This window comes from Xenopus laevis, chromosome 2S (assembly GCF_017654675.1).
Source record: "Xenopus laevis strain J_2021 chromosome 2S, Xenopus_laevis_v10.1, whole genome shotgun sequence".
NCBI lineage: Eukaryota > Metazoa > Chordata > Amphibia > Anura > Pipidae > Xenopus > Xenopus laevis.
In genome coordinates, this window is record NC_054374.1 from 42,280,224 (window position 1) to 42,307,739 (window position 27,516).

Consider the following 27,516-nt stretch of genomic DNA (forward strand, 5'->3'; position numbering starts at 1 on the left):
GCGCATTTTCTAGCAGCTGGTGCTGGTATTCTACACATTTATGCTCCAATGTGTGGCTGCCGGTAGGTTACTTAGGATATTGCAATGGTCCTCAGCCTTTTTTGCACTTACGCATGTCTAGAACTGCAGTTCAGGCAACACAGTTAGAAATTCTATCAACCTAATGATCCATAAAGATAATGGTCACACAAACACCTTTTGAATCTCCGATTTACAATCTCAATGTGTAAACTCATCTAAACAGATGCCAAGGCAGCAGTCAGCTTAGAATCAGTATATCTCAGTAACACAACACCCTCTATTGGAAGAATTGCAGTTTATTCAGTAAAAAACCTGAAAAAAGTTTCACCCAACGTTTGCTGCAAGATCCATTTTAACGAGGGCATAAGTGTGCTATCTGGAACCCTGTTGCATATACAATATATTACCCTCTCATAATGACTCAATATAACTTGTTACCCAAATTAATCAGCCTTTTTCTCATCACAGGGTGCAACTGTAACAATCATGCTGACAAATGCCACTTTGACCCTGCTGTGTATGAAGCCAATGGCAGAGTAAGTGGGGGAGTGTGCGACGATTGCAGAGAAGGTACCACAGGAAAGAACTGTGAGAGGTGCCGGCCAGACTACTACAGGAATCCCAACAGAGACATAAGCCACAGAGACGCCTGTATTTGTGAGTCACCTTATATTTGGGATTTCAGAGCTAATAAATATACATACAGAGGACCCAATCTGTATAACTTCCTAGAGCCAGGGGTAAATATTAGATCCTGTGCCCCATTCAACTTTTGTTTAGCACCTAGAAAAGTACTTCTGTCATGGAAATGTGACATTCATCTAAAATAACCCCATCATTCTCAAACAGGCAGTGGAGTGCAGTTGCCTTTGTAACCCTGGCATTAAACCACAACTTTAACATGTTTAAGGGTAGGGACACACTGGGCGATTTGGGGAGATTTAGTCGCCTGGCGACTAATCGCCGCGACTTTCCACGACCAATCTTCCCCGAATGCCTCCCCTCGCTCTGCGCCTGGCTAAAATGAAAAATCGCCTGCGCTAATCACACGCGGCGATTCGTTTTCCGAAGTCGCCCGAAGTTTCCTCGTGAGGCAACTTCGGGCGATTTCGGAAAACGAATCGCCGCGTGTGATTAGCGCAGGCGATTTTTCATTTTAGCCAGGCGCAGAGCGAGGGGAGGCATTCGGGGAGAAAAGTCGCGGCGATTAGTCGCCAGGCGACTAAATCTCCCCAAATCGCCCAGTGTGTCCCAGCCCTAATAGAATAGAATGGCTCTTTTGCAAGTCCAGTGCAAATCATGACTTGCATTAGACTTAAAGGGGTTTCCATGTGTACAGTTAGTGAATGCTAATGCTTAAATGATCTTACAGCATGTGACTGTGACCCAGAGGGGAGTATCGATGGTGGGAGCTGTGACGATCTGACTGGACGCTGTAACTGTAAAGAGAATGTTGGTGGGGAACGATGTGACCAGTGCAAGCCAGGATACTACCTCCTGAGTGCTTCCAACCCTCAGGGCTGCTCTAGTAAGTATTAGAAGAAAATAGCAATTATATTAAGCTTAAAGAAAGGTGTGTGTTGTCACAATGTTCTTCAGCAGAGCAGCTTTAGCACAGGTTATTCAGCAAAAATATATTCATATGCCTGATATAATGTAATATAATTATTAATTACATTAAAATACTGCCTGATGCTAAATAGCTCAATTAGCCTGGGAACTGTAAAAGCATCTCATCAAAGTGCAATGACCTGTCATCATTATCAAGTTGTGCAGCACTCTTTATTAGTGGACTCAGACCTATCACCATACCAACTGCCTGTCTATTAGATTGTAGATAGCGGATAATAAGCATTTTAGCAGCCATTAGGCTGCTTAAACAATTTGGTTCTGGCCAAGCCACTAGGTGGCAATCTATGACTTTCTGTGTTGGACTGTTTGTATATTTTTACATGTGGTGCAAAATTATCAGCAAGTTAATTGATATTTACTCTTTATCTTGGATTTCAAATGGATTGAAAATGGCACCCTACCTTAACAAGAAGATTTGAGAAATACATTATTGTGGAGTGGCTCATGGAGGTGTCAAATAAATTGTCTGCTCCTTCAGTGGACTATTTACCATCTGTCTATGTACTACAAAATGTCCTAAGTGTCCTCTTAAATCTGTTTGCTCTTTTGAGAAACGGATTCAGTGCAGAATTCTGTTGTAGCAGCACTATTAACTGATGCATTTTTTAAAAAAAAAATTGTTTTCCCATGACAGTATCCCTTTAAGCTGTTTGACAACTAGTTCTCTTTCCCAATGCAGCATGTTTTAGTCTGTCAAAATACAATGATACATTAAGGGGGTTATTTATTAAATTCCGAATGCAAACAACAACAAAAAATTTAGTTTTTTTAGCTATAGAATCCACATTTTTTTGTGGAAAAAAAACCTCGAATTTTTCAGGATTTATTAAAGCCCAATGCTACAAAAAGCCTGAATCCGAAAATCCGGCATCTCAGACCTGCCGAGTTTGTATATAAGTCAATGGGAGAGGTCCCTATCCTAATTGAAAGTTTCTATTGTCTGCGCTCGAATTAACCCGAAAATCTGACTATTTCAGGCAAAAATAGCCCCCCTAATCTTATTTAAATTTTTCTGCAATATTTACTCTCTACACTCTTTAGTGATGGTTCACTTTTAGATTAACGTTCAGTCTGCTGTTAGTGTCAGTGTTTTCCCTATTGGTGGTGACACACGCTAAGATTCCAGCAACAAATCTCCTCTTCTTCGGGCGACTAATCTCCCGAAAATCCTTCCTGCCGGCTAGAATGTAAATCGTCATTGAGGTGATTTGTTGCTGGGCGATTAATCTCCCTGGAATCTATGCAGGTGTCACCACCCTTAGAATTTACTCTGACCAAGCCCAAATTTGTTTTGGTTGGCTCTAGCTGAATCCTCTATTTTTTCTTTACAGAATGTACCTGCAATCCACAAGGGACTGAGAGAGACCAGCCATGTGACAGTGAAACTGGTCAGTGCAGGTGTCTTTCAAATGTCGCTGGGCAGCAGTGTGACCAGTGTGCTACACACCATTGGAATCTGCCCATTGGGCGAGGCTGTGAGAGGTGTGGGTGTCACCCTAGGAACTCTTACAGCCTTCAGTGTAACCAGGTAGGCAAGGGGATTTTAAGACATCAATGTAATACCTGTAGATTTTAATAGTTAATTAAAAACTCGCATATATGTGTAAAAAAAAAAAAAAAAATATATATATATATATATATATATAAATATACATATATATATATATATATATATTTATTTATAATAAATCAAATATTTGATTTATACATTACTGTCAGGTTAAAAAACCCTCATTGTCCTTTATTCTTTTCATGGTGATAGTCATCTGCTGAATGGGAACATTTACCATCTGTATTTTTGTGCAGGCTACTGGGCAGTGTCTTTGCCGGGAAGGATTTGGGGGACGGTACTGTACAGAGTGCCCTGATAGGATGTATGGCAACCTACAGACAGGATGCAGAGGTATGTATCTGAGTCTTCCTTGTGCAATACAAAACATTTAAAGAAAATTTTGTTCATGACAGACAAGCCATTGAAAACAAGGTTCTCTGAATTTCAGAATAATACATAGAGTCCTATACATTAATATAACATACATAAATAGCCCTATTGTAAACTAAAAGGCCATTAGACGATAAATTGGTAGTTTCACATCCCTATAAAGAAATAAAGCCATAGGTGGGTACTTCTTGTAGACTTTATAGTAAATATTTACTTTACTTTAATTACTTTAAAATTAATAAAATTTTTAGAGTAATTTTAGTATCTATTTTTTTAAATATATGGTGGATTATTTCATACAATAGTGTTTATATTTTGAGTAGTGACCTCAAAATAAAGAAAAAGACCAATTCTCTAGAGCTATGGGCTGAGGTTCTTCTTGCGTTCTCTTACATGGAGAGGAATGCAAACATATTAATTGTCTTACCATTCCAGTGTTTAGCATTACAGCTGAGGCTCTAGAATGCTGTAATAGAGAAGCTTTTTCCTTTGTCTATGGCTTTTGTGTATTTTCTGAATAATTGTTGGTTTATGGTGGATTATACTTTTTTGTACCAGTTAACCATACTAGAGTCCTTTTATGTGCTGCGAGCAACAGATCTCCTCAACCATCCAATGCTTGGTGTCTGAGTTCAGAATAGTAACATTCATACCTTATAATGCTATCATAGAATATAAAGTCAGCATGGAGGTGCAATGCCACTTCCGTTATCCCAAAACCCAGAGCAAACCCCAAGGTCCTGGTCTCGGCTCACTCTTCCACCTATAGCAGCCGCCTTTGGCTTTGGGAGGAGCCCTCTGCTACTCAGATGCTGCCAGGACTTAACTTGAGAGGCAAGGGAACCGTAACATATACAGACAGGACAGAGAACAAGGAGCGTGGTCAAGGGACAGGCCGGGTCAATACCAAACAGACAATACAGTACAGAATCAGGAAGCTCAAGCTTAGTCAAGGTCACAGGCCAAGGTCAAACACAAATTAGAAGTGCAGCATCAAATCAGGATACGAAGAATATTCAAACACAGGCAGCGGTCAGTTCAGGCAGTGGAACAGCAAGGGTCAAGGTCAGGCAGTGATCAATAACAAGATCAGAAAAGATATCGCACCCAGGAACTATGGAACATAGACCTATACTGGGCAATGGGTCAGAGTAGATAAGGGGTTTTTATAGCCAGTCAATTAGCTTACACAAATCACCAAATTGGCAACAAGTGAAACAAGCCATGCTTACAAGCAATTACCAAGCATAGCCATTGGAGTGAATCAGGGCCTTAGCTATCTGCACATATAGAGCAGTGGCAATACAGAGAACACTGGAACAGCAGGTCCCTGGTTCAACACAGGTTGTCACACTCAATGGTTAGCACCAATGCCTCGGTGCACTAAGGTTCAGAGTTCAGCCCTGACCTAAGCACTACTTACAAGAATGCAGGTTTTGTTTTGGAATTTAGCCAAATCCTAAAAGTTTTAGTAGCATTTGGATTTGGCCACATTCCTTGTATTCAGCTGAATCAAAACCAACCCCATAAATTTACATGACTGCAAAGATCTTAACACCAAGATCTTACCACAACAACTTTATGTTCACAGGCAATTTTATTATTCTCTGATATGAATATAAAACTTAGGGTCTGTAATATGTTAAAATCTTCTGTGGACAATTGGGCAATTGATAGAATAAGAAATTGATGGATTTGGTGCAAGGAGGTTTTATGTTCTCCCTGTGCGTGTGGATTTCTCTGTGGGTATTCAAATGCAGTGCCACAGGACAAAAACAAATAGCCAGGTCAACTAATTACATAGTTAAATTGGGTTGAAAAAAGACAAAGTCCATCAAGTTCAACCCCTCCAAATGAAAACCCAGCATCCATGCACACAGCCCTCCCTACTTTTAATTAAAATTCTATATACTGTACCCATACCTATACTAACTATAGAGTTTAGTATCACAATAGCCTTTGATATTATGTCTGTCCAAAAAATCATCCAAGCCATTCTTAAAGGCATTAACTGAATCAGCAATCACAACATCACCTGGCAGTGCATTCCACAACCTCACTGTCCTGACTGTGAAGAACCCTCTACGTTGCTTCAAATGAAAGTTCTTTTCTTCTAGTCTAAAGGGGTGGCCTCTGGTACGGTGATCCACTTTATGGGTAAAAAGGTCCCCTGCCATTTGTCTATAATGTCCTCTAATGTACTTGTAAAGTGTAATCATGTCCCCTCGCAAGCGCCTTTTTTCCAGAGAAAACAACCCCAACCTTGACAGTCTACCCTCATAATTTAAGTCTTCCGTCCCTTTAACCAATTTAGTTGCACGTCTCTGCACTCTCTCCAGCTCATTTATATCCCTCTTAAGGACTGGAGTCCAAAACTGAACTGCATACTCCAGATGAGGCCTTACCAGGGACCTATAAAGAGGCATAATTATGTTTTCATCCCTTGAGTTAATGCCCTTTTTTATGCAAGACAGAACTTTATTTGCTTTAGTAGTCACAGAATGACACTGCCCAGAATTAGACAACGTGTTATCTACAAAGACCCCTAGATCCTTTTCATTTAAGGAAACTCCCAACACATTGCCATTTAGTGTATAACTTGCATTTATATTATTTTTGCCAAAGTGCATAACCTTGCATTTATCAACATTGAACCTCATTTTCCAGTTTGCTGCCCAGTTTTCCAGTTTAGACAGATCACTTTGCAAAGTGGCAGCATCCTGCATGGAACCTATAGTTCTGCACAATTTAGTATCATCTGCAAAAATAGAAACAGTACTTTCAATGCCCACCTCCAGGTCATTAATAAACAAGTTGAAAAGCAAGGGACCTAGTACAGAGCCCTGCGGTACTCCACTAACAACACTGGTCCAATTAGAAAATGTTCCATTTACCACCACTCTTTGTAGTCTATCTTTTAGCCAGTTCTCTATCCAGGTACAAATACTATGTTCCAGTCCAACATTCCTTAATTTAACCAGTAACCTTTTGTGTGGCACTGTATCAAATGCTTTAGCAAAGTCTAAGTAAATCACATCCACTGCCATCCCAGAATCGAGGTCTCTACTTACATTCTCGTAAAAGGAAATTAAGTTAGTCTGGCAAGATCTATTACGCATAAAACCATGCTGGCACAAACTCATAGTATTATGATTTGCTATGAAGTCCAGTATCTTATCCTTTATTAACCCTTCGAAAAGCTTTCCTAATACTGACGTCAGACTAACTGGCCTATAGTTTTGAGGCTGAGAACGGGATCCTTTTTTGAATAGAGGCACCACATTAGCAATTCGCCAGTCTCTCGGCACTATGCCAGATCTCAATGAATCCTGAAAAATTAAGTAAAGAGGTTTGGCAATCACAGAGCTAAGCTCGCTAATTACCCTGGGATGAATACCATCTGGCCCTGGACCTTTGTTAATCTTAACATGTTCAAGTCTCTTTTGAATTTCTTCATGTGTGAACCATGCATCATTAGTTGTATTACTAGAATTGGGAGTGTTAAGAAGGAAACCTTCACTTACTGGTTCTTCATTTGTGTAGACAGATGAAAAATACGAGTTCAGAATCTGCGCTTTTATTTTGTTTTCATCAACCAACTGACCCCCTCTGATAGTAAGGGTCCCACCCCTTCCTGCTTCATTTTTTTACTATTGACATATTTAAAAAATAATTTTGGATTTTTTTTACTGCTTGCTGCAATATCCTTTTCTATAGCAATTTTAGCTTGCCTTATAGCTTCTTTGCATGATTTATTGGCCTCCTTGTACCTTATAAATGTTTCGGCTGTACCAGCTAACTTGAAAGCCTTAAAAGCACGTCTTTTCTTACCCACCTCAACACCAACGCTTCTATTGAACCAAAAAGGTTTTGCTTTGCAACGACGTTCCTTGCTTACAAGTGGAATATACTGACTTGTAAGCAAGGAACGTCGTTGCAAAGCAAAACCTTTTTGGTTCAATAGAACCAATGTATCTCTTTATACTCCTGAAACTTACAGTTAAACATAGTGCAGTAGAATTCATGTTATATAACTGACTTCCATCAAAGGGAGACTTTTAGGAAAAGTCTAAAAACTATTTTTTGCAATGACTTTGTCTCTCTTGATTCAGCATGCAACTGTGACTTCCAAGGCACACTTGAGCAAGGCTGTGACAAGGCGACTGGCAGGTGTCTGTGCCGACCAGGCATTACTGGAACTCGTTGTGATTCATGCCAACGTGGGTATTCTGACCCCTTCCCTACTTGCAGAGCCTGTCACCAATGTTTCCACTTCTACGACTATCAAATCAATTCATTGAGTTCTCAAACCCAATCACTGCATAACATGACTGCTGGGCAAGGCCAAGAATCTGATCTGGGGCTGGGACCACGCATGGCAGGAGTTGAATCGGCACTTCAGCGTGTTCAGAGAATTTCCACTGGAACACCCATCTCAGATAATGAGCTGTCACATGCAGAAAATCAGCTTTCCAGGATGAGGTAAGGTGTCTTTGGTGCTCACGTCCCTCACAGTTTTTCTTTGCCTTGTGTTTTTCCCTTTGCAATGTCTATATCTGTACAATGTATGGAGGAAGTCTACATCTTAACTGTTTTTTTTTCTGCCCTGGTGCAGAGGTGATGCACAGCAGCTGAATTCTGACCTCCCAGATCCCGAGAGTTTTGCATCTCTTTCAAACAATTTACATTCACTTCGGGCTCAGTTTAACAGAATAAATATACTTTACCAGAGCAAAAAGGAGCAACATAGCAGTTCCATCAGCAGTGATGCCTCAGGTAGACCCTATTTTGCCTGATATGGCCTTTTTTGTCTTAAAAACTTTTACTTTCATTACATTGCACATGTGAAATGAGACTCATCATGTGTTTAAATTCTAGGTATATTCAGGGTTGTAAACAGTGCCTACCAATCATCATTGGAGTCAGCTAAGAGTGTTGCCGCAGCAGAAGGTGTTGTATCTCAATCCAAAGAAAGCAGGAGATTGGCAATGGGACTAGAAGGAAAATCTACAGAATTACTGGCTGATCTTGAGACACTCAAGGAAGAGCTGTCCTACCCAAACCTTACTCCAACCATCAACAGGGTAATGGGAAAGGGTGCATGAAACTGGAGTTCAATTTCTCATCCTTGTTTTTTAATGTTTAATATAAAACAGTAATGGAACATTATTTTGCATTTACACTTTCTTTCACTTTCACTGTTAATTAGCTGAATTAGTTTAACTAGAGTTAATGAGCTCTGTATAAACAACCACATCCCTTCACCCTTTACTGTGACTGCTTAGGCTCACAGACAAGCAGAGGTGAAGTGTGTAGGGGTTAATCTATGCCCTAGGAATCAAATTATCTACCTCACCAAGACCAAGCATGGGGTAGCCTCAGTTACCCTGTTTAAATCAAAAAATAAACAACGTAAATGTTTCAAGATTAAAAAAATAAGAAAAAACTATGTTCAACACAAGAGATATACAGTATACAGGTATATGCCTAGATACTGTATCTCAGACGTATTTTGTGTATCAGAATCAGATTGTGTCCTTTAATGGAAAATGAACAGCCAGAAATTAAAAAGTTATCCATTGCCACAATGATTATTATTTAAATACATACTAATTACAAGCTACCTTCGATATGTTGTAATATCCAGAAACTTCTGCATAATTGGGACAGCTATTTTATCAATCTATCCTGCATAACATAATAGTTTCCTAAATAGGAAGTCAACAAAGCAAATAAAAATTGCTTTGCCAATCTCGAGTTCCCCTTAGATAGGATTAAGTACGAGCTAGTTAGTGATGGATGAATCTGACCCATTTCGCCTAAAATTGGCAAAACATCTAAAATTCGATGAAAAGCATTGAAGTCTATGGGTGACAATTTTTGTGTCAATGTGTCAAATTGCGCAACAAACTTTTGACAAAAAACATGTCAACTTGTTGATCACTACAAGCTACTAAAAAGAAGCTGCTTTTCTAAATTCATAATAATGTTGTACTTTTGCAGATCTGTGAAGGTTTGCGCATGGATCCCTGCACCCCTGAAGGGTGCCCTGGACCTGTATGTCAAAGAAACAATGACTCTCTGTGTAAGGTGGGATCTCCCTGTCGCGGGGCTTTCCCTCTATCTAGCAATGCCTTGAGGACCACAGAGAAAACTGCTAAAGATCTTCAGGACATTAACAGCAAGCTACAGAAAAATGCATTAATGGTAAACTAGCTAACCTTGTACTGTACTGTCAGGGCAATGGCACACACAAGGTTCTAATTGGTGCTACTTTTAGTAAATCATTTCCCATTCACAGAGGTTTTCCTATGACAGCCCACTACAGTGCACCCTTATGTTTTAGAGAGACAATCAACAGTGTAGGAAGACTCCACTTCTCTAAAAAAAATAATTGGATATGGAATAATTTCTCCAATGCTAATTGATCCTATTCTATTGTTGGCGCTAGTGTTAATTTTTCAGTCCCTCATTCAAACTAATGCTGGGCTACTACATTAAACCGTGACCAAGTAACTAGATACCTGCAGAAATACCAAACTGGAAAACTGCACATAAAAGCGAAATAATTAAAAGCAGGGCCGGAACTAGGGGTAGGCAGAAGAGGCACCTGCCTAGGGCGCAATTATAGGGGGTGCTAGGCAGGTACCTCTTAAATTGTCTTCAACCTGCCCCTATTCCACTTTGCAGCCCTCTTTGGTTTTCGACTCCAACCCATCTTGGCCCGGCCCTGATTAAAAGATGCACAAAAAAATAAATAAAAGCATAAAGACCAATTGCAAAGGATATCGCAGTCTACATCATACTAAAAGTTAATTTGAACTGCCCCTTTAATAAGTAATGGTTGACAGAATGCACATAAACAAAAAATGTACTGGTTCTTAATATGGCATGATGAAAGGCATTGGGAGCACACAAATAAAGCCAGCTGTTTCTGGGTATTTCATAGATTCAAGATGCAGAGAAAACTGCCAGTCAGATTCAGGATAATGCCCAGCAACTGACAGAACAGGTCAGCAGGGCCAGAACTCGCATGGAGGAGGATATGGGATACTCACGGCAGTTCATACAGCAAGTCAGAGATTTCCTGACAGGTAAGCAATGGGGTCATCAATAACCTTATTTTAAAAGCCGAACAGCCGAACTCCTGAATCGGCGAAAAGACCCAAAGCCACAAAAATAGACAAAGTTAAAGTCCTGAAGCGACAAAAAGTCCTGAAGCCACGAGTTCAGTGGACACCAATGTGTGTTTTTTTTATTTTTTTTAAACCCCTGGCCTATGTATGTATTATTTTAATACTCTATAGGCCAATGCCACCAATATTTTTTTTTAAACTTCAAGGGATCCCTGACCACCAATGTTTTTTTGGGGGGCGGCTGACCACCAATTACTTTTTTTAACTTGTAGGGAGGCCCTGACCACCACAACTTTTATGTGGAACCCTGGCTGCCAATTTTTTTTAATTATAAGGGGGCCCTGACCACTAATGGCTTTTTATAACTTGTGAGTGAGGGGGTTTTACCGTTCTTTACGTGTGCACTTTTAACTGTGGTGTGGGGTGGGCGGGATCTAGGGTGGGTGGGGACTAGGGGGACCAGAAAATGTTGCTGTATTGGGGCTCTCTCTCTTAGGACCTTTACCCAGGACAAAGCAACAACAGTAAGCACAAACAAGCAAAAAAAACATCTGTCTACTGCTTTGCATTCACAGTCAGATCACTGAAAATAAACTAAAATAGCCAAAGAGAGCAACCCCGAACGGGCACAGGAACCATGTGAAATGCAGTCAGGTGTTAACTTGTACATAGCATTACCAGTGCACAGTACACACTAAGTAGGGCTCCTGAGTTTTAGCAATGTCAGCATATTCGTTTATAATAGAAGAGCCTTGGAAGGATTACGGTGGTAAAACCATGTCTAGTGAATGGATAGATGAGAAGTAGAGCTCATAACTCAAATTGTTTAATATATGTAATCACCGTTTTTTTATTCTTATATAGTGCTACTAACTTCATGCTCATTTATTGTTTAGGTCCAATGAGCCCACTCCCTGTGGTTCCAGAACTCCCCCACTATTACTTTGTAGTTATTATTGTAGCTATGATTTTATTGAGGTATATAGCACCTTTTAGACCAACACATGTTAGAAGGACTTGATTCATTTAAATATTATCTTTAATATTTGACTTCAGTGATGAGCAGCTGCTTCACAAAAACTGATAATAAAGTAAATTAATATTGGACTGTTTTCCTTATATATTTTTTAGAATGTCTCAAGATTTATGTTGTCTTAAGGTGGCCATACACAGGGAGATCCACTCGTTTGGTGATGTTACCAAACGATCAAATCTCCCCCCAATATGCCCACATTGATGTGGGCGATATCGGGCTGATCCGATCATGGGCCCTATCAGAATGGAGGCAATACGGTGGTCGGATCACAGGACCACATCAACGAACAGATGTGAACGCGATCCGACGGGATTTTTAACCCTGGCCGATCACCATCTGCCCGACTTTTGGACAGATATTGAACATTCTTTCTGGGAACAAAATAGGAACATTAAACTGTACCTTTTTTCTCCTGCACTAAGCAGTGCTCTAGGCATAGCTAATGCAAAGGTACCCAGGAACCCAGCAGTGTAAAGAAGGTATTGGGAGTACAGTTTCAGTATATGGTTTTAAAGTGATTTTGATGGGACCCTAAAATTTGGTATGGAGCCAAGTAACTTCTAGTTATATAAATGTTATACCGAATCTTACAAACAGCATTCATTATAGAGAAAAAACATGGTGCTGAGAAAGATGGCAGGCAGAATTAGAAGTAATAGAAGATGGCTTTAGACTGCTTCAGATTATAACTATATAGGCAAATAGGATGAGAGCTGTGTGAAATGGGAACACGGGAAAGGAATGCACAGCATTATTATCTAGCCTGAATGAAAGGTCATTTACATTTTTCTATAATTTTTCTAATTTGAAAAAAGGTCCATTTAGTTTATATAAGCAAATATAACTGATAAAAAGAAGGCCTTATTCATTTTAATTTAAATGGTGTTTAGATTTGTTCACCTCACGAGAAAGGTTGCAGAGAGTTTGGCAGACACATCAGAGGCGTGAGAAGGCTTTAAGTATTTTGTCCAATCATGTAAGCCTCAGACGAGCTGAAGGTAAATAGAAAGCTTTATTAATTGTGCGTCACACACATCCTCCCCCCAAGTGTATCCTGTGACCCTACATAGCATTAGCCTGAAGGTGAATAAAGACAGATTAGCCTTCCAAAATTGCTGTATAATTACAACAACTATATCAGAATGGCATTCCCAGAAATAGAAAGGTATCATTGCATTTTAGGAATCACAACTTTATAATAAAACTGACTTTATCTACAAATGTTTATTGTAAAGGGTTTAAAGTGTTCTAAGTGTAGAATCCTATTTCATATTTATGTAGGCTTTAAAGGGAATACCAATTTCAAATAACCTTACATGTAACCTTACAATAAACTTAAATGTATTTATTGCTGATTTACTGTTCCCCTCAGCAATTAGACAATGCACTGGAAGCTATATAACCAGCATAAATCCACATTAAAAGCAAAACAATAATACTGATTGATGTACTACATGAACATGCATGCATGTATGCACAGAGCGAGCGTGGAATGAACCTGTTGAATTATTCTGCTGCAATCAATTTACAGTGCATACAATAATTTGTATCGTAAAGTGAATTGTGCTTTTAATTTTTCTCAGAGCCTTCAACTGACCCAGCTACAATTCAAGAAGTCAGCGAGTATATTTTGTCGCTCAAATTACCTACAGATGCCTCCTCTATCCTGAGGAAGATGAACGAGATTCGCGCCATAGCAGGAAGACTCCCGAATATCGACAGTGTGCTATCCCAGACCAAAGATGATATAGCAAAAGCCAAAAAACTTCAGAGTGAGGCTGAGATTGCCAGGTGGGTTATTTAATAAGGAAAATTACATAATTTTCTTGTGTAATCTGATTTTATGAATTCCATGTAATATTCTTGAAGCACAATACAGCTCAATGACCCTTTAAACCTGACACCTTTGTGTTATTAAATGACAAATGCGCTGACTGTACATTTGTAAGATCTTCAAGTTAATATATTTTGGGTTGTTATTTTTTGGTGTGCAGGAATCTCAGACTATTCAGGAAAAACACTGGTGCATGTACAGGTATTGGATCCCTTATCTGGAAACCCATTATCCAGAAAGCTCTGAATTACGGATATGTGGATTAATTTTATCCAAATAATCCACATTTTCAAAAATAATTTCCTTTTTCTCTGTAATAATAAAACAGTTTCTTTTACTTGATCCAATGTAAGGTATAATTAATCCTTGCTGGAAACAGAACAAGCCTATTGGGTTTATTTAATGTTTACATGATTTTCTTGTTGACTTAAGGTATAAAGATCCAAATTATGGAAAGATCCATTATACGGAAAACCCCAGGTCCCAAACATTCTGGATAACAGGTCCCATACCTACATTCACAGCTGAAACAGCCCTTGCATAACATACAGGGCCTCACAGATAATATATTGTTTACTGGCAAATGGACCACATATAAAGAGAACCTCAGACTATGTTACATCAGCATCACAGAGGGTTCTCTACCTTTACCTCTACCTGTGCCTTAAATAATTTATAATGAAATATTCTGCAGTATAAAGATGGTGATATGTATTCACACAATACTGGATTACTAAACCTAAAAAATAAATTTCAGAGTTTACTGAACTCTTTCTCTTTTTGTAAAGGAAATGTGGTTGTTGTTTGTCACAGGTATAAAATAAATATTCATGTTGTAGATTCCAGTTTCTGTGTACCAATGTAACATCTAAATATCTTTGTGTGCATAGGAACAAAGCCAAAGATGTAGAAGATGGAGTGAATGGGGTAATTATGAACCTTGGTCAAGCAAAGACAGCACTTCAGGAAGCTGAGGACAAGATCCGTGGGTCTAGCTCATCCTTACAACAGATCCAGAACCGCATGCAAGAGGTGAGACAAGCTGGTTTTTTTTCCCTTTTATTTAGTGAATATGCACCTATATCTCCTACTAATTTGCACCCGACCTTCAAATGAGAGCTACATACTTGGCTCAAACAAGGGCTCATACAATCAAACCTTGAGTGCTGCCTCAAACTAATTTAAGGGACCCCCCATGTATAAAAAGTAACTAATTGCTAGACTGGAATGCCAGAAAGTCCCCACATAATGTTAAACTATTAAATAGCATCAATTGTTATTATTAATCGCACCAAAGACCTCTAAATCAAATACCTTACCCAGAAAAACAAGGCACAGAACTAGGAGGGACTCCTCTGGTAAGGAGCACATATGTAACATACTTGTATGGTTAACAGTGTAACACAGAGATTAGATTAGATTCACAGCAATCACTGAGTAATCTCTTAGAACCAACCCCTTTGGCTATTTCTTCCAGAGGCCTCAAAGCAGGTGCTTATTTTTGAATACCTGTCTTGGAGCCAAGTTTTGGTTGTGTAATTCTAAACAGAGCGTCCTGTAGGCTGCTAGTACAAATAACCAATCACAACCTATATTTTGCACCCCAGGAACTATTTTCACGCTTGTGTTGCTCCCCAACATTTGAATGATGTGGCTCACAGGTAATAAAGGTTGGAGAACCCTGTAAGGAATCATAAATGCAAAGTTCTAATATCTCCTTGCATTAGAAATTAATGTGCTCCCTGTTGGATAATCATCCCCAGAGCGGAAGTAAATTACCAATTTGTGTATAGACATACGTACTATAGATATACTTAAAGGAACCTGTTGGTCAGAAATATTATCCAGAAACCAAAGGTGCAGGCTAAAAGAGTCTGCACAGTAGTTTTTTTAAAAATTGCCCCCCACCAGAGGTAGCTCCCAGCGTGAGCAGCCATATCATGCATAGCGAATGCACACGCATGCACATAAAGAGTCATGGCATTCGCTCATTATGTGAGTGCGGACTCTATTAGCCTGCACCTTTGTTTGGGGATGATATTTTTGCCCAACAGGTGCCCTTTAAACTGCATAATACACAGGTAGATGTTCATTAAAAATGTTGAGCAATAAATAAAGGACTGAGTTTTAGAAATCCATAGCACAAAGATGCCAACTAGTATTAAAATGTCACTTGTGGGAAAGTATTGTGTTTGTCAAATACATATCTCACCCTTGTCAGGTATTCACCTGCCTCTAGGACAGGCCTTCCCCACATGAATTCTCCTCCATAACGTGGTACCTTAATACACTGGCAGTTAAACCATCCATAGCCAGCAAATGCAAGAATTGTAAGAGGGGTGCCGTCTCCAAGCTCTTCCGTCACTGACTTACATATACATATGCAAATTTGCAGAGGAACCCATCCTAGTTTGTTGCCTTGTTTGATTTAATTGGTGCCAGCATGAATAAAAATTTTTTATTTTTGTCCTTATATGGTAACTCTAATTAACTCTTAACTCTAAACTAATTTGGGATTCTGCCAAATTTGAGCCTTTTACAGCAGAATTTGGATTCAGACAAGTTTAAATTCCTGGCCGAACCTAATCTGACCCCTTGAAATCACGTGACTTTTGGTCATGCTAAAAGGAAAATCACAGATTTTCCTTCTACACATTGCAACTATTTTAAGCTGTTCTGTGCCATCAGTTGCATATTCAAATGCTTTGAATTTGGATTCAATTCAGGATTCGTTGAATTCCCCATGAAGGATTCAGGATTCAGAAAAATCCCAAAATAAACTATTCAATGGATCGCTAGTGTTGACATCCCAACAATTCAAGGAATTAGTCTCTTTAGTACATGTGGGATTCATTCTTTGCTAATTTCCTTCACCTTGTTATATTCATCATTGTTATTATACAGTTTTTCTTGCTATCTGTACTATTCTTACTTTGCTTAATTAATCTTTAAACATCTGTTCCTTCTCTCTAAGCTGCTAGATTGTGTCCCATTTGTCTTAAACTATTTTAGACTCTCAACATTGTCCCAAGAATTTCATTATGACTTCTCTTCTACTTGGATTAACATGGTAGTAAAGTACTTAAGTTAAGTAACGGCATTGAGTTATACAGTAGTGTATACCTCGTAAACCACCTATAATTAAATGCATGGTTCTTTGTTCATACAGATTGAAGATGTTTTAGGCCCTGCTGAAAGAGGACTGACAGACATGCATGATCAGATTCAGCAGTTCACAGCACAAGTGGGGAAACTACGTGAAAAAACAGCAGAGAACCAGCGTCTGGCAGGTGAAGCCCATCAGGCTGCCCAGGGAGCTAATGGGAAGGCTCTTGAAGCACAACAGGTATCCATTAATTTTCATCCACAGTACAGTGTTATACACAGTATTTATATACACTTAAATGCAGTATCTAGTCTTAAGAAGAAAGAAGGCAAGCAGAGAAGCATTAAGGGAAGTTTGTTCTTGTTGAGAATATGTTTCAAGTGATAACATATTTGCTTTAAGGGGTTGTTCTCCTTCAAAAATGTTTCAGTTTAGCTGGTTTATGATTGTTCACCAGAAAGTTGAAATTTACTTACCGTAATTTCCTTTTCCTTTTAGTCCAAACAGCAGCACACACTGAGATTTCCTCCCTCCCCCTAATTAGGACAGTAGGACCAATAGCCAAGCTTTTAGAAGCCATAAGAACCCTCCCCTTCCCCCCTTCCATCGTGTCTTTGCAAGTAATACAACAACACCGAATGCCAAATTTTTTAATAGGGTGGGTTTACTTGTGCTGCTGTTTGGACTAAAAGGAAAAGGAAATTACGGTAAGTAAATTTCAACTTTCCTTAACGTCCAACAGCAGCACACACTGAGACATAGCAAGTAACAATAAAGGGAGGGGTTAGATTCCAGATTCTTTCACCATTGATTGAAGAATAGATCTTCCAAAGGCCGCATCCTGGGAAGCATTGATGTCCAGTCTATAATGACTAGCAAAAGTATGTGGACTTGCCCACGAGGCTGCTCTGCAGATCTGGTCCAGCGGTACTAGAAACTTCTCTGCCCAAGATGCTGCTGTCGCTCTAGTAGAGTGTGCTTTTACAAATATTGGTGGAGATTTGTTATCAGCAACATAACATGTTTGTATGGTGTCCTTTATCCATCTGGCTAAGGTTAACTTTGAAGCCCCTTGTCCTTTGTTCTTCCCAAAGGAAATGAAGAGCTTCTCAGATTTCCTGAATGACTCTGTTCTTTTGATATACTCTTTTAGAACCCTTGTCACGTCCAACAGATGAAGTCTCTTCTCTTCTGGAGTTTTTGGTTGAGGAAAAAATGCAGGAAGACAGATCTCCTGATTAATATTAGCCCAAGAAGCCACCTTGGGTCTAAAAAAAGGCACCGTCCTAAGTACCACCTGTTCTTGAAAGAATCTTATATAAGGCTCTCTAACTGATAATGCCTGAAGGTCGCTTACTCTCTTTGCAGAGGTGATGGCCGTTAGAAATAGTGATTTAAAGGAAAGATGTTTAATATCTGTATTCTCCATAGGTTCAAAGGGAGCGTCACATAGTTTTTCTAATACAATATTCAGATCCCACTGTGGACACGGCTCCAGAACAGTTGGTCTTAATTTGAAGGATGCTCTTATAAATCTTCTAATAAGAGGTTCTTCAGCAAATCTTGTCCCCAGAAAAGCTGAAATTGCCGATATGTGTACTTTGAGTGTATTAGGTCTTAGATTTTTATCCAAGCCATTCTGAAGAAAGTCTAAAACGTTGTTTACAGAGACTGAAGACAATTCAACATTCTCTAGGCTACACCAGTTCTTGAAGACCTTTATAATTCTGGAGTAAACTTTGGAGGTGGATTCTTTCCTTGCACTCATTAAGGTACTGATTACTTTTTCAGAAAGACCCCGATTTTCTAATAGGGGCCTATCAACCTCCATGCTGTCAGGTTCAGACGTTGAGGGTCTGTGTGAAACACCTTCTTCTGGAACAATAGACATCTGTTGCAGGGCAGGATCCAATACTCCCCCCGACTCATCTTCATTAGGAGTGAGAACCAGCTCCTTCTCGGCCAGAATGGTATGATCGCAATCACTGAAGTCTGGTCTATGCGAATCTTCCTTAGAACCCTCCCTATAAGAGGAATAGGGGGAAAGACATACGCCAGACTGAAGTCCCACTTGATGGATAGCGAATCCAGGACCCAAGGCTGATCCTTCCTGTAAAGGGAGCAAAACCTGGGCAGCTTGGAATTTTCTCTTGTTGCCATCAGGTCTACCACTGGTTTTCCCCATCTTCTGATAATTTTCTGAAAAATCCTCTGATTCAGAGACCATTCTCCTGGATCCAACGCAACTCTGCTCAAGTGGTCTGCTAGTTTGTTGTCCTGACCTCGAATATGTACTGCCATCAGAGATAGAAGATGTTCTTCTGCCCACTGAAGAATATTCATGGTCTCCTGTAGGAGTACTCTGGATCTTGTGCCCCCTTGTCTGTTCAAGTAGGTTACCACCACCGTATTGTCGAACTGAACCTTTACCGGCTGGCCTGTTAGATGCCTCTGGAAAGACTTTAGAGCTAGAAAAACTGCTTTCAACTCCCTGAAGTTTGACGAAAGGGACTTTTCTATAGGACCCCAAAATCCTTGGGCAGATAGGCCTCTCATATGAGCGCCCCAACCACTGAGAGAAGCGTCTGTTGTCACAACAATCCACTCTGGCTCTTCTATGTTTTTCCCTTGTGTAAGTCTTCCTTCCTGCAGCCACCAGCTTAGTGACTTTTTTGTTTCTGCAGATATGAAGAACTTTTTGTCCAGTGACTCTATGTCTCTGTCCCATCTGGAAAGCAGTTCTTGCTGTAGTGGCCTCATATGCAGTTTTGCCCATTGTACCGATTCTATAGAGGCTGACATGAGGCCCAAAATTTTCATCCTCTGACGAAGAGATATCGCCCCAGAATTCTCCAGAGCTATAATCTGGTTTTGAAGAGACAGCACTCTCTCCTGAGTCAGAAAAATCCTCATCTTGACTGTATCCAGTCTGTTCCCCAGAAACTGTTTCTGTCTGGCTGGAAAGAGGGAAGATTTTTCTTTGTTGACTATCCAACCAAGATTTCCCAGGATCTCCAGGGTTCTCTGAATCTGTCTTTCTAGAAGAGAGGCTGAGACTGCGTTCAATAACCAATCGTCCAGATAAGGGACTATGTGTATTCCTTCTCTTCTTAGCACTGCTACCACAGCTACCACCACCTTGGTGAAGACTCGTGGTGCAGAAGTTATTCCAAAAGGTAGTGCCTTGAACTGGAAATGGTGTATCTTCTTTTGAATAACCACTGCTATCCTCAGAAATTTTCTGTGATGATGAAAGATGGGTAGATGTAAATAGGCATCCTTTAAATCTATTGTCGCCAGATAATCTCCTTTTTCGAGAATCTGAATAACGGATCTTATCGATTCCATCCTGAAATGCTTTTTCTTTATAAATCGATTCACCATTCTCAAATCGATTATCATGCGAAAAGTTCCATTTGGCTTTTGGACCAAAAAAACGATGGAGTAGGTTCCCTGGCCCTTTTCGCAATCTGGAACTTCTTCTAAAACCTTCATCTGAAGATAATTCTGGATAGATTCTTCTAAGAACAGTTGCCTTTGAAGAGAAGAACCCTCTGGGGTGGTTAGAAATCGAGGAGGTGGTTCTTGATAAAACTCTATTCTGTAGCCTTCTCTTATTAGTTGTAGAACCCAGGAATCTGTCACAGTTTTTTCCCACTGAGGGTAGAATAGCGAAAGCCTTCCCCCAACCTCCAAACTTCTGGCGTCAGAATTCTTTCTGTCTGCCAAATTGAGGTTTTCCTCTTCCTCTAGAGGTTCTTGTAGATCCTTGCCCTCGAAAGGGATGTGTTCTCTCTTTTTCTTTTTCATAGAATCTATCCTGTCTTTTCCTTGGCGGAGATCTCTTTTGTCTACGAAAAAAGGATCCTCTCCAGTTCCTTTGTCTATCTTGTGGAAGTGATTTCCCTTTATCATCTGATAGCTTTTCCATTAATGAATCAAGTTTGGATCCAAATAATTGACCTGGTTCAAAATCCATATTACAAAGATTCATTTTTGAGGTTGAATCCGCTCTCCACGGCTTTAACCAAATTGCCCTTCTAGCTGTAGTAGAGAGTGCTAAATTCTTTGAAGCAAGCTTTAGTGACTCAATGGAAGAGTCACAGAGAAACTCAGATGCCAGTTTCACTGTCTTCAAACTTTTGACCAAATCTTCCCTCGGAATCTTATTCTGAATATCTTCTTCCAACTGAACTAACCAGTTTCTCAAGGCCCTTGACACCTCTGCGGCCGCAATCAATGGCTTACACTGAGCAGCGGAAGTCATATAAATTCTTTTTAAGGATGTCTTTGCCTTTCTGTCCATCACATCTTTTAGGCCTGAACCATCTTCCACCGGAATTGTGGTTCTCTTTGAAAGTCGGCCCACAGCCAAATCCACTTTGGGAGGATCCTCCCATTTTTTGGACTCTTCTGATATAGGAAAAAGAGTCTTAAAGCGTTTGTTAATTACTGGTGGCCTGTCTGGATTTTTCCACTCAAACTCCATTAGATCTTTTATCACTGGGTGTACGGGGAAAACTCTAGGCCTTTTCCTTGACCATCCTTTCTCCTGTTCTGGTTCAGAACTTTTCCCCTCCTGATCTTCCATTGCACCTTTAACTGCTTTTATCAATTTTGATATTGATTCAGATTGGAATACTGCCATGTCTACTTCATCCTCTGATGAAGAATTCACCTCATCAATAACCGTGTAATCCTGTTCATCTACAGATATAGGTGACTTGTCAGCAGGATTAATTAGGTTCTGAGATAAAGAACTCCTGATTTCTGAAAAAGACTGTTGAATAAAGTCTTTAAACCAACTCATTGCAGTTTCAGCAGATTGAGCGTTTTCATTAGCTTTTGCCAAACAGGCTTCACAGCGACCTCTCTCATAGTTATCTGGGAGCGGAACATCACATTGTCTGCAGACCAAATGTCTGGTTTTAGACCGCTTTTTCCCCCTAATTTCCAGACTGGACATCTGTAGAGAGAGCAATGAAAAAACACAATATTTGTAATCTTTAATATTGGGACACATATTGGGCAATAGGAAGACCAGCAATACCTTAATTGCTTCTCCAGGTAACACAGCCCTTGTTTGTAGCCTGACCGCTTGTATTTGCAGCACATAATGGGCCCCTAATGCAACACACGCTGTCCTTTTAAAACCCAGCCGCTTCATCACTGTGCGATGACGTCATCGCTGTGCGCCTCCTGAAAGCCGGTCTGTGGCTGCGCGCCTTATCCATTATCCATGCGGTCAGCTAATGCGGAGGGCCAGGAGCTCTGTCCTCTACCCTCCCCAAGGACCACCACCCGAAGCTGGCTCCCTGGAACGTCCCAGGGCTCACTACCGAGCCCTTCTGCAAAAGAAAAGAAAAAAATATCCCACTGTCCCAGGTAGGACAGAAAAAAACACGATGGAAGGGGGGAAGGGGAGGGTTCTTATGGCATCTAAAAGCTTGGCTATTGGTCCTACTGTCCTAATTAGGGGGAGGGAGGAAATCTCAGTGTGTGCTGCTGTTGGACGTTAAGGAAATAAAGACTTTTTCCAATTACTTTCTATTTTCTATTTGTGACCATTTTTCTAATATTAAAATGTAAAGTTACATTTTTTTACCTTCTAAAGCAGCTCAGGGGGAGGGGGTTTAGTTGCCAACTCTTTTAACTGCCAGACTGAGACGCTAGTGATAGGAACATTAAACTTTAAACTTACATTTTGGGAAAATTGTAAAGAAATAAAAGCTGGAAAGTAATTGAAAAAAGTCTTTGTTTATGGTGAATAATCTGAAAACAACCGAACAACCCCTTTAAGAACCATCAAATAATGGCTGTACCATGAAGTAAAATATATCTATATTTTTATTTTCTGCAGGGTCTGGAAACTGTAAAAACAAAATACGCTCTGCTTAATAGCCGCTTAAGTCAGTCCTCCAATCTAGGAGAACAAGGAGAGAAGATAGCCAATATTAAGATGGAAGCAGATCGCCTCATCCAGGAGACTATACAAATGATGAATAAAATGAAAGGTAAAAGTGGTTATACTGCATCTATGCTATTTCTGTATGTGAATAAATCCTATTTATATGAGTACATGTGCAATGATGCACCATAGACATTGTTCCAGTATACTTATATTGAGATTTAGTATAACTGGTTCTTATATGGCTTGGTAGTACAGAAAAACTCTGGTGGTTGAATTTGGTGATTTGTGGCAGGGTTTCTGTTCCACAAAAGCAACATAAGCAATAAATAGTTAACAGTGCAGCAGATGGATCATGAAAAACTGACTTTTGACATCAAATGACTTGGTTATTATTGAGTAAAGTACAAAACAGTTGCAAAAGTGCCATGTTTTTTGCCCATGAGCATCTTGCATTTAGAGGCACAATTCTTGTTGGGTCCTGTCTAAGATGTCATTCTAGATTCACAAGAAATGAGCATGGATGTGCCAAAATCCCATGCTGCACATCTGTGCCAACTTTCCTTCATGTATGTAAATTAGGGATGCACCGAATCCACTATTTTGAATCCTTTGCGAAAGATTTGGCCAAATAACGAACTGTATCCGAATCGTAATTTGCATGTTCAAATTAGGGGTGGGAGGGGGAAAACATTTTTTAAGTCCTTGTTTTGTGATAAAAAGTCACACAATTTCCCTCCCTGTCCCTAATTTGTTTGAGCAAATTAGGATTCGGATTCGGTTCGGCTGGGCACAAGGATTCGTTGCATCCCTAATGTAAATAAATGAACTGCTTGTGCAACCACCATTTTGTTTAAGTCATATCTTTTGGTCACTCACTCAGTCTCTCAGTAACTCAGTTACTGGAAAAAAACATGCTGGATTTATATTAATCACATCCAGCTGCCCACATATTTTTTTGAAAGTTGAAGATTAGCAATGTGTTTCTTCTGAAACAGCCATAAGCTCCTTCTGCTAAGTGTAATATGAACTTGGTAATTATTCTACCCTTATGCTTATTTGTTGTACTGGTCAGGTAAGTTATGAAGGTGACACAGTTTCAGTAAGGGGGATATTATAATAATATAGTCATTCAATAGGCCAGTCCTAACTATATGAAGAAATGCTATTGGTTCCAGATTCCTGCTATTGACTTACATGGATGAATACTAGTTTTAATTGAAGGCTGATGGAAACATCTCTTATACAGCTAATAACATTTTTCTAAATGTATTTATCCTTTGAATTAAAATAGTAAAAAAAATTTTAAAATGATAAAGCAAACCTATTTCCCATCATGGCTGTAGGGCATATTTCTACAATAGGAAACATATCAAATTTGACATTGCATTTTTTCCAGGATTATACAGTAGCCCAAAGCCTTTCAAATGGTATTTTAGTTATCAGAGGTAGTGTATGCTTTTGACTGCTACTTACATTTGGAGCCTTTTCAGCAATAGGCCGATCTAGGCAGGTCTATATGAGCAGCTATAGCTATTATACTAAATAATAATGTGGGTGGGTGTTCATTTGAATATGAATAAAGTTATTGTAAACTCAATTATGCTTTTAAAAGGGAGGCATAATATGTTCATTCTGTATCTATAGCTGTAACATGTTGCTCAATATGGTAATTCTCATATGAGCATCTGTGTTTATTTCATGCATGTTTTAATTCATGGGTGCCTCTAGGAGACCCCTTTTCCTAAGGGGGTTATTTATCAAAGTCTGAATTTATCTCAATATTTTCGGCTACAAACTCCAATAAAATCTGCTCGTTTTTTTTGCACTTATTTATTATTACATTTTCCTGTAAATTTGCTTTGCAGGAAAAAATCAGATTTTCACAATTTTTTCGGATTTTTGATCTGGTTTTCACAATTTGTCCGAATTTTTTACCCAAAAACTCAAATTTTTGCCTGAAAACTTCATGGTATTACACGAAATCCAACGCGCATCAAAAAATCATTGGGATTTCTCCCGTTGACTTATATAGAGCCTCGATAGGTCTGAGATGCCGGATTTTCTGATTCAGACTTTATCATCCTTGGGGTTTAATAATTTCCGAAAAATTCTGATTTTATAAAAAAAAAAAAAAAATCACAAATTTTTCATGATTATTGCATTTGGAGTTTAGTAAAAACCCCCCTAGGTGTCAGATTCAAACAAATCCTAAAGGCTCAGCCAAACTAGATCTGAGCCTAGCTCACCTTTCTGAGACAATTTGTGAATAAAAAATGAAAGTCAATTGAAAAGTTCTGATCTAAATAAAAAAAGTGATTAAAATATTTAAAGGCCAAAGATAACACATAATTACTGTTACAGTTAAGACATTTATCTTGTTTGTTAACCTGCATTAGTGTAGTCAGGCCCAGTGCTGCACAATATGTTGGCGCTCTATAAATACATGTTGATAATAGTGTGTGCTCGTCCCTTTGGTTGGGTGTAAGATTGTAGACTTGAATTAGACAAGGACTCGTGAGTGTGTTTAAATAAATTAACAGATCTGCCAGAACAGTTCAGCATAAATACAACTGATGATCTACCTGTGATAGCAGCCTATGAACTCTTTCTAAGGATTTGTATTTCTTTCCTTTAGTAATTGAGACTGAGTTGCAAGGAGGAACGGAAACACTGCTGATGAAATTCTCCCAACTGAAGGGCTTGGAAGAAAAGGCCAGGTTCATCCGAGATAATATCAATGAAAGGGCCCTCTTCTACGCAACCTGCAAATAGAGCAATATCAATGTCTGCACGACTGCATTATGTGACTTGCATGACAACCAGCAAGTACTTTTCTATCATCCAGTTTCTAATGTGTGTCCTTTGGAAGAACAATATCTAAGTGGCAAGTGACAGAAACCAGATATTGATGCCATTCCCAGACTCAGATCGTAACTAATGAATTCCAAGCAAATTCTGTAGGTTTTTAACAGATTTTGTTCACCTGATTCTATTTTGCATACATTTCTGTATAAATCCAATGTTCTATTGAGACTTTGCACATTAAGGTCCATTTCTCATATGGGGAGGGGGTAGTCAATGTGCAATTTGTAATGGTGTTTGGCCAAAATATACCTGCTCCCCCCAGTTGTTGCATGTGTTCCCCTTCCGTGCTCTTTCCTTACACATCATTCAGAAGATACAAGAAAGGAAATCCAGGGAACACAAGGCACTCCCTAGTCCTGGGCATAAAGCATGCTTATAGCAGGGACTATGTACTTTGTTCCCTTGCAACCATGAGTGCAATGCTCTTCATATTGTGATAGTGTAAGGTTGCAGCTCGTCTACATCAATGCCCTGCGCAACTAATATGTGCATTGCATACTGATGGGAACAATTTTGCATAAATTACCATTCGTAGCCAAGATTTTACAGAACTTTTTATTAGTACACTGAGTAAAAAGGCACAACTGGCAATGAAAATGTCATTATTAGTCATGGTCATCAGTTACAGTATCCATGAACCATGAAAAATGTTGTAATAAAATATGTATTTATTGTATGGTGTTTCCATTTTAATTAAAGGTGCTTATTTAGTGGAAAACAGAAGCTTTAGTTATGACCCTGAAGCCAGAACCAAACCTTCCAGCAAGAGTGGGAATCTGTAAACATACATTCTAAATTGCACTAGTTCTAGAACACACTTGAGCTCTTTTACTAACAATGGTCAAATTTGCACTAGTGCAGTAACCCATGGCAACCTAGCAAATGTTTCATTGAACCTCCTGCAGCTGTCTCCAGGAGGAGACTGATTGGTTGGCATGAGTTGCCACCCAGGTGCTAATTATCCAGTCTTGAGCTATAAAGCCAGAAGTATCAATTGTGAGGCATGCCTGCATTTCTGGTGAAGCACAAATGTAGCAGTATCTGCTGCCATTTTGTCCCATTTAAATGTGCATAAAGACTGCTACTTACTTACTGTTTTTCTGTGGTTATAATCAGCATGTGATGACAATAAAAAAATACAATTAAGTAGAGCTTTCATTTTCTAACAAACTAAACCGTAAAAGCTTAAGTGTGATTGGTGGAGAGAGCACGTCATTATAGGATGGCTATTGTTAAATGATCCTCACTCTCCTTTCCTCCAGAATTAAAAACCCAAATAAAAAATTGTTTGTGTGTTTTCCCTGTTAATTCAAATATTACCTATCTCTTGATCACAGAATAACATTTTAGTGGTTTAGCAACTCCACATAAATATTTTATGATAATTTCACAAACCAAAAGAGCAAATAAAGTTCAAAATACATGTATGGGATCAGTTATCAGGAAATCCATTATCCAGAAAGCTCCTAATTATGGAAAGGACATCTCCCAAAGAAAACAAAAGAGAAGGGGTAGAGAGTGAAAATCATAAGAGAAAGAATACATAAGAAAAGACCAATATGGACAATGGCAGCTCCAACAAACGTGTACAGATATGGGATCTGTTATCTGGAAACCCGTAATTCAGAAAGCTCCAAATTACGGAAAGGCCATCTCCCATAGACTCCATTTTAACCAAATAATCTAAATTTTAAAAAATGATTTCCTTTTTCTCTGTAATAATAAAACAGTACCTTGTACTTGATCCAAACAAAGATATAATTAATCCTTATTGGAAGCAAATACCCCCAAAATGAATACTTAAGCAACAGATAGTTTATATCAAATTGAATGACATATTAAAGAATCTTACCAAACTGAAATATATATTTACATAAATATTGCCCTTTTTACATCTCTTGCCTTGAACCACCATTTCATGACTCTATCTGTGCTGCCTCAGAGATCACCTGACCAGAAATACTACACACAAAAGGCAGAACTCCGTCTGTTAATTGGCTCATGTGACCTTACATGTGGTTTGTATGTGTACA

General features: G+C 39.2%; 1 protein-coding gene across 1 annotated transcript in view; it reads left to right on the plus strand.

Moving 5' to 3' along the window:
• lamb3.S (laminin subunit beta 3 S homeolog) overlaps positions 1 to 26,625 on the plus strand; it is an 80,828-nt gene extending 54,203 nt beyond the window's left edge. Inside the window, exons 11-24 of the mRNA XM_041583709.1 lie at positions 490 to 678; positions 1,394 to 1,549; positions 2,985 to 3,181; positions 3,460 to 3,556; positions 7,708 to 8,077; positions 8,211 to 8,371; positions 8,474 to 8,679; positions 9,599 to 9,802; positions 10,545 to 10,689; positions 13,351 to 13,558; positions 14,492 to 14,633; positions 16,771 to 16,947; positions 22,568 to 22,721; positions 25,254 to 26,625. Coding sequence (XP_041439643.1) covers positions 490 to 678; positions 1,394 to 1,549; positions 2,985 to 3,181; positions 3,460 to 3,556; positions 7,708 to 8,077; positions 8,211 to 8,371; positions 8,474 to 8,679; positions 9,599 to 9,802; positions 10,545 to 10,689; positions 13,351 to 13,558; positions 14,492 to 14,633; positions 16,771 to 16,947; positions 22,568 to 22,721; positions 25,254 to 25,390 — 2,543 coding nt within the window. The 3' untranslated portion in view covers positions 25,391 to 26,625. The remainder of the gene's footprint in view (positions 1 to 489; positions 679 to 1,393; positions 1,550 to 2,984; positions 3,182 to 3,459; positions 3,557 to 7,707; positions 8,078 to 8,210; positions 8,372 to 8,473; positions 8,680 to 9,598; positions 9,803 to 10,544; positions 10,690 to 13,350; positions 13,559 to 14,491; positions 14,634 to 16,770; positions 16,948 to 22,567; positions 22,722 to 25,253) is intronic.
• Positions 26,626 to 27,516: the final 891 nt, after the last annotated feature.